The 10,537-nt window shown below is 37.8% G+C and overlaps 1 protein-coding gene across 2 annotated transcripts; it reads left to right on the top strand.

The window, feature by feature from the left end:
- The first annotated feature begins 1,600 nt into the window (after positions 1–1,600).
- Positions 1,601–7,311, top strand: LOC103419321 (uncharacterized). Of its 2 annotated transcripts, none has more exons than XM_008357441.4 (5): positions 1,601–2,125; positions 2,873–2,961; positions 3,442–5,418; positions 5,759–5,945; positions 6,409–7,311. In XM_008357441.4, the coding sequence occupies exons 1-5, from the start codon at positions 2,029–2,031 to the stop codon at positions 7,011–7,013; spliced, it is 2,955 nt and encodes a 984-aa protein (XP_008355663.3). In that variant the 5' UTR covers positions 1,601–2,028; the 3' UTR covers positions 7,014–7,311. The 2 variants fall into 2 exon arrangements, with proteins under 2 accessions (XP_008355663.3, XP_070676708.1); XM_070820607.1 differs by having other exon boundaries at positions 1,891–2,720.
- The last annotated feature ends 3,226 nt before the right edge of the window (positions 7,312–10,537 follow it).

Here is a 10,537-nt window from a genome sequence, read left to right as displayed (position 1 = left end):
AGTATGCACATAGTTCTCAAACATAAGGCCTCATAGGTATCTTATACTTCTAAATATGAACTTTGATTTTACTTCAAATCCCTCATTGCTTCATAGGGCTCGATAGTTTGATACATGGGTTCATATGTATAAGTATGAAGATACATGAAGCACATTTAGAAATCTATCGCATTATGGCAACTGTTTAATAGAAGGAAATATCCCTCGAAGCCACTAGATCCATCACAGAAATCTCTGGCCCCAAGTAAATTGATCAAGTTATGTTTGTAAGAATTGTTTCAACATGAGATGCATTACAGGGGATCATAGATATCTATATGTGATTTGACATTATTCAATATCACATAAATCTTGATCGCTAATACCGGGATGATACAAGATATGTTGTTGTGGTGTAAGTATACCAAATTTCAGTCATTTTTAGGTTGACAAATTGATCTTTTAAGTACAAAGTAAGAGAAGTGAATCAAATTTTAGCCATTTTCGATCCTGACAAATTGATCTTTTTAGGTAAGTAGAGAGACATGTTTTTAGAAAAGTAGATTTGGTTATTGCCATTTTTGACGCCGACAAAATTGATCATTTAGGCACGTACAAAGTTATGTTGTTGTCAGAGAAGTGAATGAAATTTTAGCCTTTTTCGACGCAAACAAATAGATCATTTTAGGTAAGTAGAGAGAAACACTGTCGTTAGAGAAGTAGATTTGGTTTTTGCCATTTTCGACGCCGACAAAATTGTATCATTTAGGCAAGTACAATGATACGTTGTTTTCAGAGAAGTGAATCAAATTTTAGCCATCTTCGAACTCGACAAATTGATCTTTTAGGAAAGTAGAGAGATTTGCTGTTGTTGGAGAAGTAGATCAAATGGTTGCCATTTTCGATGTTGACAAATTAATCATTTGGACAAATACAAAGATGTGTTGTTGCAAAATAGACCAAATTTTAGTAAATTTCAATGCTAACAGTTTGATCATTCAGGCAAGTTGAGAGATGCAACGTTGTTGGAGATTATTTTTGGTCACGATGTTGACAATTTGGTCACTTAGGTAAGTATAGATCTCTTAGTTGAGTAGACTCAATTTTGGCCACTTTTGAGGACGACGGATCAATGTCAGAAAGGTAGCAAATTTTGGCTATTTCAGGGGCTACAAATCAAGATCTGAGCAAGTTTATAGCTACTTGTAAATAAGTTGTCATCCAAACGACAAATATGATCCGATCAGCTCAAACGTCTATATTACCGATTCATACTAATATTAATAACCCTAAGCCAATTGTAAATATGCAAATCCAAACCACCCGAAAATGCTCTCTCCTAACCCTAACCACTCCCAATTTTCTCCATCAAAGGTAAGATGCACCATGAAATTGTGAAAAAAACCCAAGCAAACAAAGAGTGAAGCCAAGAGGCCACGAAACAGGACAGTGACGTGGCCACATCCCAGGAACGACACCTGGAAAATGGGCAGAGTCATAGTCTGTTTCGCCTCACACCATCCTTACTGTAGTCCATCCACAGTCACACACGCTCAACTTGCCCGCGCAGAGCCTCAGCCCCTCCTGTCAGTATATCGGTATTTGAAAGTTCAAAAATCCCAAAACAAAACAAAACCCCAAAACGAACTTTCTCCCTTCCTCCCTCTCTCTCTCCCCCCCTCTCCCTCTCCCCTCTCTTTCTGTCTCCTCACTTTCTCTCTCTTCACACCCACCACCACACTCCCAGTCACCCCACTCTCTCTCTCTGTCTAGCAGTTCTCAGTAACGGACGCCTCTTTATTACTCTCTCTCTCCGTTTTCTGCTGCTTTCTCTCACTTTCTCTTTCCGTTCAAGATCTGTTTTTTTTTTCTTGATTCTCTCTTCAGAACATGGGGAGCTGAAATTTGGGGTTTTTTTTTTCCTTTTTTTCTCTCTGTAATTTTCTCGGAACATTCGCGTCGCGTGTGTCGCTGCGGAGTTTCCGATCTCCGTTTCTTCCGCTTTTAGTTTTGTTAAATTTTCAATTTTTGGGTTTTTAATGTGTGAAAATGGAGAACTTGCGGCCTCGGAGGTCTAAGGTGACCAGTATTGCTGATAGGAGCTCCGACGGAGGACGATTCACCTCCGCTGAGCGAGCTTACAGAGGTCTGGTTTTTTTTTTTTTTTCTGAATTTCGAAACTTTTTTATTTTTCGGGGTTTTAGTTTTGTGGTTTGTCTGAATTTCTGACCCTGTTTGGTTGCCGAGAAAAATGAAAGAATTGTGGAAGAGAAAATTTCAGATTTTGGCTGAAAGTAGTTATTTTTCTCCGGTGTTCCGAAAACAGAACGATTAAGCTAAATTATTCAGCTCACTTGAAGAAAATTACAAAATTCTGAACTTAGTAACTGGTTTTTATTGTTCTCAAAGTTTTTTCTATCAAATTATCCACTAAGGATAACAATTTATTTTCAATTGGCAGCTCTAATTTTAATTGAGTAATTTTTTTGTTTTTGTTTATTTTACACTAATGCTTATGCAATGCAGGTTAATTTTGGGGTTGTATCTGTAAATTTGGTAAAGTTTGTGACTTTTTCTGTAGTGGTTTTGCCATGATTTGCTTTGTTTCCACTGGAATGATGAGACATAATTCAATTGCTTCTTTTTGATGAGTCAAAGGGAACAATTGAAGCTTCCTCTGTTTTCTGCATGCTATTTTCCAGACATTGATTGCCATGTTTCCTTTACTTTTGATTGAAAGGGTACAGTTGAAATTTCATCTACTTTACTGGGTTGGATTCTAATTCATTTGGTGATTTCTAATCACTTGCAAAATTTTATGGAGTGTATACTTCTCAATTTGTCCATGCTTTGAAATGTTGATCCTGTTGTTGTTTGGGGGTTTTGTTTTCAGGAAACAGGCAGGTTCAGAAACAGAAACACATTCCGAAATTGGCCTCTGATTCGAGTTCTTGCAGTAGTGGCTCTACTGGTGAAGATTCGGTAATCTCTTTTTCTACTCACTAGTTGTGTGTAAGCCCTTCATAACATTGCACTTTAGAGAAAGAACAATTTGAAGCCAATAGTTAAGAAAAATAAACCCAATTGACTTGATGATGGGGGAAGGATTTCATTTGGATGGGGACTTTTCTTTTTCTCCAATTGAGGTAGTGAAGTGTTTTTCTATAAAACTTAGAGTTCTCGGGAGCAGCCTCTCCATAAATGGGGGTAAGGGTAGCCGACATTCACCTCTCCCAGACCTTGCGTAAAGCGGGAGCCTTGTGCACTGGAAACGACCTTTTTGTTTTTTTTGTTTGTTTTGTCAGTTCATTTTATATCTGGAGCAGAGTAGATTCCGCCTTCTTTGTTTTTTTCTAGATTTTCCCCTCCTTCGGATATATGTTGGCATTGAAAATAATGACATGTCAGAAAATAATTACAATGTGACATGCATGATGAAATGTGCCAATTTTGTCGTTGCAGTTCCCCTTTGAATTGGGCTGGAGATCTTCACAGCAAGCTGTTGGAACTCCAATAAAGAAGTTATTAGCTGAGGAGATGGTGAGAGAAATTGAACCCAGAAGGAGATCACCAAGCGTAATTGCCAAATTGATGGGTCTTGATGGGCTGCCACCTCAGCAGCCTGCTCATAGACAACCGAAAGGCATTTCGGAGAATTATTTTCAGAAGTCAAGATCGGAAGAGACAGAGCACAGAAACAGTATGTCTTATGAACGCCGCTCTTCCAGGAAGAACTCAAGGGTGCAGCAAGAATTCAAGGATGTGTTTGAAGTTTATGAAACTTCAAAGGGTTACTCATCACGAGGAACTGCTAACCCAAAGCTCAGTGATGCTGAAATGGCTTTTGTTCGACAGAAGTTCATGGATGCAAAACGCCTTTCAACTGATGAGAGGCTACAGGATTCAAAGGAATTCCATGATGCGCTTGAGGTGCTGGAATCTAACAAGGATCTTCTATTGAAATTCCTTCAGCAACCAGACTCATTGTTTGCTAAACATCTGCATGATCTGCACGGTGTTCCTCAATCCCGTTGTGGTCGCATAGCATCTATGAAGTCATCAGAAGCTCAGAAGTATGAAAACATTGACCTTGGCTTCACATCAGCGAGAGAGCGGAAGCATCGCTCTGAATCTCCGCAGAAGCATCGTGATTCTTTTCCTAGCCACTCTGACAGTAGACATGCTGGTCATAATCCTCCTAAATCATCTCTAAGCCGACCGGAAGTGAAAATTGAATCTGCCATTCATCCTACAAGGATAGTTGTTCTGAAACCAAACCTTGGGAAGGTGCTGAATGCTACCAAAACATCACCTTGTTCTCCTCATGCTTCTATGTTAGATGGAAGCAAACACTCTGAATTTCTGAGCATTAGAGATAGGGAGGCAGAATCACGGGGAAGGAAAAATGTCCAAGATAATGATGGGCATCTGAGGCACAAGTCCAGAGAATCTAGAGAAGTTGCCAAGGAAATCACAAGGAAAATGAGGAATAAATTTAGCAGTAATTCTGTGCGTCTTTCCTCCTCTGGTTTGAAAGGATATGCTGGTGATGAGAGTTGTTGTAGCATGTCTGAGAATGAATCTGCAACTGAGTCAGAGGTGATGTCGGTGTCTTCCAGGCATTCATTTCACATAAGTAACCACTCCAGGCCTTCATCATCGTGCTCTACTGAATCATCCGTGAGTAGAGAGGCCAAGAAGAGGCTCTCGGAGAGGTGGAAGATGACTCGCAAGTCCCAAGAAGTGGGACCCGTTAGCAGGGGCAGCACACTTGGTGAAATGCTTGCTGTCCCAGACAAGGAAACGCGAGCTGCTAATTTGAATGCCATGATTGGCGAGGCAGGATTCAGAGATACGTTTTCTACTGAAGATGCACCTGCACGGTGGGGTGGACCTCTGGGTATCAGCAGTAGGGATGGTTGGAAGGATGGATGCATCAATAGTTTATCAAGATCAAAATCTCTTCCTTCTTCATCTACTGCGTTTGCAAGTTTTAAAACAAGTATGTGGTGTGAAACTGTACATGATGACAAGTATCTGATGCCAAAGGAGAGAGTCCTGCACGAAAGACACTGCACAGTAACTGGTCATCTTGATCTTAGAGAAGGTGGCCATAAACTGTCTAGATCTAGCAACAAAATTTCTTATTCGTCTCACTCCTTAAGTAGGGAAGCTATTGACATTTCACCTGAAACTCATACTACTGAGAATAAAGATAGAACTGACTTTGAAGAGAACAATCAACCCCAGCAGAATGTTGCAGTCTTTGAGTCACCGCCTCGTAATGCTATGGATAAAAGTCCAGTTTGTGCAAATTTGATGGATGGGGATGCATCCATGCCTTGTGAAAGTCCCGATGTGTTACTTCCAGAATTATCATCTCATATGTCAGTAGAAGGTGATTATTCTGGTAGTCACCAAGATAACCTAATTCCCCAGGTGCGTGTTTAATTTTTCTGCTGGGCTTTTACTTGTGCAGTATGATATTATCAGTGCTGCAATGATATAGAATTATTGGAGGCCTATTTCTGTAGATATTTCAGGAACTGATTCTTAAAAAATCTTATATAATTTCATCTTTGATGCTCCTGAAAACATGTGTATGTTGCATATTACTCGTTGTCGGATGTTCACTATTTTATCACCATTTATACCAACAAGTGTATGCGTCATACTTTATATGTACGTCGCATCTGAAATTCCTTCCCTGCTCGGTTGAAAGCAGGGCTTTGTATTAAACATTAAAAATTTTCTCTCAAATATTCCATTAAATTTCCAGGAACCATCAATCAGGCCCCCTGATGAACAGGCAGTCCCCTCTAACCATTCCGTGCCTGGAATCGAATCTCCTGCAAGCTCCAAGGAGGCTGAGCAGCCCAGTCCGGTTTCAGTTCTGGAAGTTCCTTTTACTGATGATGTGTCATCTAGTTCTGAATGCTTTGAGAGTGTCAGTGCTGACCTTCAAGGTAATTGCCAGGCCATTTATTTTGATTATTATTTCTTTTGTTTCTAGTGTCAGTTTCCCTATGAATATGTAGGTGCTACAAAAAGCTATTGCCTTCTTCCAGTATCCATAGAATATGTTGGTGCTAATTCGTATCTAGATTATTGTGATGAAGCCTTGATAGTAAGATGATACATGCTAGCCAAGTAAAATGTTGCTATGTTTATATCAATACATCGTGTGCGAGAAGTCAGTTGATTTTTATTTTTTATAATGATTACTCATAAAGCACGCAATTTCAAGTGTAGGTGTTTGGTAAGGATACGCTTTAGTCATTGATGGGAGTTAATTTTTGTTTGAACTGAATCCGTGTTGAGTTTGCTTACAAATATGATTTACTTTTCCTACTGTGTTGTGCATTCCTTTATTTAATTGGCCTATTCCTTTTGTTTGCTTTAGTTTTCATCTTTTTGTTTGGTTTCTAGGGCTTCGGATGCAGCTTCAGCTACTCAAGTTGGAATCAAAACCCCACATGGAAGTCTCGAGTGATGAAGACGGTGATGGATCTACAGCGTGTTCAGATGCAAGAGGGCTTTGCAAAGATGAAGAGAGCTGGGAATCTGTATACTTGGCCGATATTTTAACTGAATCTGGTTTAAACAATGCTGGTCCGGCTACCTTCTTGGCAATATGTCACACTCCAGAATCTCCTATGAGTCCTTTACTATTCGAAGAACTGGAGAAGAAGTACTACGGTCAGACTTCTTGGCCAAAGCCCGAGAGAAAGTTACTGTTTGACCGAGTAAATTCAGGGCTCCTGGAGATTTTTGAGCAATTCACTGATCCACACCCATGGGCGAGGCCTGCGAACAAAAGAATTGGTCCCAAGTGGATTAATACAAGTTCACTTGAAGAGGATCTTCGCAAGTTTCTAGCAAGCCAAGAAGAGAATGCGAGTGAGGACAATCTAGAGAACGAGCTGCAACGTGACTCGCTGTGGATGGATTTTGGAGATGAAATAGACGTAATAGGTGGGGAAGTAGAGAGGAAGTTGATAGATGAGCTAGTAGCAGAGGTAGTGGTTATGTAGTGTAGAAGGCCAAGAATTTCAACTGAAGTTTTTCTTCTGTTCGTTTTTTTGGTCGACGAGTTTAAATAGAATATGTAAATGACGACTTGAAATTGTAGTTTCATGAGAAGATGAATAAATGGGATGGTCTTTGTTAGAGAAAAAAATTGTTGGTGGGTATGACTATAGGGGTAGAAAAGAATGCTCATCGACTACATAATTACCTTTTTTTTTATTTATTTATTTCTCCATATCACAATGGGGTCAATTACAACTGTTTATCGAATTTGCTATATATTCATGTGAGTCGAATTTGATATTTATTTATATACTCACGTGACACTTAAACACTCAGTGCTAACTAATGTGAGCAGCTATACCAGCGAAAGCAAAAACCGTGTCGTATTTCCCGCTGGCCACCATAATTTATTGTTGTCATTTGCAGTGATGTTGTCGATTGATGGTGTGAATTTGGCGGAAAATTAAAGGTCAATTCATTATAATATTTTCTCATATACGCCGTAATTCAAGTGAGTTGAAACGTGTACGAATAAACTAAAGGGTAGTTAGTCTTAATATTTTTTATACGCCGCAAATTCAAGTGAGTCGAATCTGGTACAAATAAATTAAAAGCTAGTTGGTCGTATCATTTCCTCCTATCCTTCCATAAGTTGTATATAGTTGGTGAAATTCCAAAGTTGCTAAACCTCAAAAGGAAAAAAATTTAATGGATTCATATGAATATGCACACCAAATACAACAGAATACAAATTGATATACCACAAATCTAACATGGATTCAACGTGCTAATAAATAGCAAAAAACCATATAAGGAAAATAAATCTCTTATATGAGCACAACAACATAGCATAACTTTCGTTCAGAAACAACAAAAACAAAGAGAGAGAGAAGGAGAAGCATTATTATGGGACTATCACTATCCTACCAAAACTTTTCATGGCTGGCCTTGCTCCTTTTGCTAGCCCTAGGCTTTGCCTCTTCCTTCTCAGATGGCACCAAAGTGAAGCATAATCAGTTGCTCGGAAGATGGGCTATACCTAGACACATCCTATCGAACGGCTTTCCAATCCCACCATCTGGTCCTAGCAAGGGTAACCCTCTACTTGATCCATTTCCATCAACTTTTGGTGAATTATCAAAAGGCTCTCCAGTTCAACCATCTGATGCAGGAGCTACAGAGCATGGAGTTGGAGTGAGTCAAAACCGTTTTCCCAAAATATCATCGGGAGAATTCCATTTTGTTATGAAGCCAAAGGGTACAATAATCCCACCATCTGCTCCTGGTAAAAGACATAATGCAGCTCCACCTGAGACATAAGTACCAGACAATTAAACTTTTTTATGCTACTACCATTTTGTAGCATAAAATATTATGTTGGATGTTTGAGATATTATCAATAAAATGAATGCATATATTTTAGCTGCTCTGATATATATGATTGCACTAACAGCACTAAAATGAATGCATCAGTTTTAGAATATCTGATATATATGAATGCACTCTGTGCCCACATATAGTTATTTATTTATTTTTTTCAACTCACTAAAGAAAATTGTTAATGGAAGATGCAAAATGTCTTGAAATGTGTATTTTATGTTTTTGGTTGGCTGGAAAACTCTCATATGGAGATATATAAAATATCCATTTTGGCTGGAAAATGTAAACAAAAAACCTAAAGTTATATCTTGCTTTTACATCATTTGGTGCGGATTGATAGGGCGATATTATACTATATATTTTTCCTTATTCTTAGTTATAATTTATTGGTTATTTTGTGAGAATTTTGATACTTTGTTATATATTTTCGATGTAGGACATTCGACTTCCTCTGGAGCAAAGAGTATTCAAACAGATGAATTTTGGAGTGATTCCAATTGGAGGATGTTCGTGTGCCTTTCAAGATGATTGTGTCAAAATTCCAGATTTTTCTACCAAGCCGTTTGACTGTGGTGATGAAATTAAGGTCCAGCGGGCAACTTTTCCTGATTGACGTTTCTGAACGTTTTGGGTATTTGGGAGGTCAAGATGACATATTTTGAGGAAGATTTCTTCTGAGGATTTGTAGGTAACATCTTCAGCTTTCAAAAGAGATCTTTTGAGACCACATTGGAGTTGATTTGATTGGTCAAAAGACTAATTTTCTGACAACTCCGAATTCTAGTTCAAATAGGAAACCTTTTATTTTCTGTTTTATCATTTAATTATGTTTCCTAGTTTTATTCTAAGACCTTTTCAAGGTAGGGTTTTATTTTCTAGTAGTATAAATAAGACTTTTTAGCCATTAGAAGAGGGGAGAACGCACACACTATTTGGAGAATTGTTTTTGACAATTCAAGTTCATTTTCAAGGTGTTTTCTATCCATGTTTTTATTAATATTTTGTTTTATGGTTGTTCGTAACTAGTTTTGTTTGCTAGGGCGATGCTTTTAGCCTTAGCATGGATATGTAGTTTTTATTTAACTGTTTATGATATTATGCATGCATGCTTTGAATTATTAATCACTATGCTTTAAACCGTCTCTATATCTTAATGCTTGACTACCATTAGGATGTTTAGATATGTAATCAGATGCAATTCGATCAGAATACTACCGGGGAATTGAGTATTGCTTCTTGTGATTAATATTTGTAATTTCACTTAGGATGAATACCACATCTTAGGGGTTGCATGGTTTTTCAAAGGGTTTTCACAAAGCGTAAGCGTAATGAGTTATGCATGTTTATATTTGATTTGAATACCATAGACGGATTGCATGTTTGATATACGTTTTAGCTTGAATACCACGAGTAGAATATGCATTAGGAAAACCTAACCTTCAAAGTTACATGGGTAATTTATAAGTAATTGGTAAATCTACATAAGATTGTTAAAGGGATGGTGGAACCCTAGGCTTTTACAATTTGGTTTTCAAAACGTTTTCCTTTGTTTTATTTACTTTGCTAATTTCTTTAATCGTTTTAATTTAAATTTCGTTTTTAATATTCTAGGTTATTAAATCACATTTTTCTAAACTTTGTTTTCAAATAATTAATTAAGATTTGATTTCAAAATAAAGTATTCATTCAATCCCGGCGGAAAACGACCTTGCTTGAGCTGCTATACTACGACAACCTTGTACTCTTGCAAATATTTTTAAGTGTTTTTATCCCTACTTTTGCAGGTGGTAAAAATCCCTATCACGGATCTTGCCAGTCGAAGAGAAATGAAATTGGATTCTAAATTTGCATCTTTGCTATTGTCGTAGAACTCCTATTTACACCTTCCAAAAATTTAATAAAATGGTAAGTAATATAATTTGTGCATCTCAAATTTGTATCGTCACATTGAAGATGCTCTAAAATATTATGTGTACAAAATGAGGTGGGTAAAGACGTATGTGTGGCTAACAGTGTAGGTGAAAGGCATACTCACCCCCTTAGCCACTGATAAAGTTTTCACTCACCACATTCTTTATAACTAATACTAGTGGTTATTATCCAATTTTCTTGCAGTGAAATCATATGGCTCCATTTCAATTTCTCC

The sequence above is a fragment of the Malus domestica genome, chromosome 04 (assembly GCF_042453785.1).
Source record: "Malus domestica chromosome 04, GDT2T_hap1".
NCBI classification, from domain to species: Eukaryota; Viridiplantae; Streptophyta; class Magnoliopsida; order Rosales; family Rosaceae; genus Malus; species Malus domestica.
Note: the sequence above shows the minus strand (reverse complement) of the source record. Positions and strands in the feature narration are given on the sequence as shown.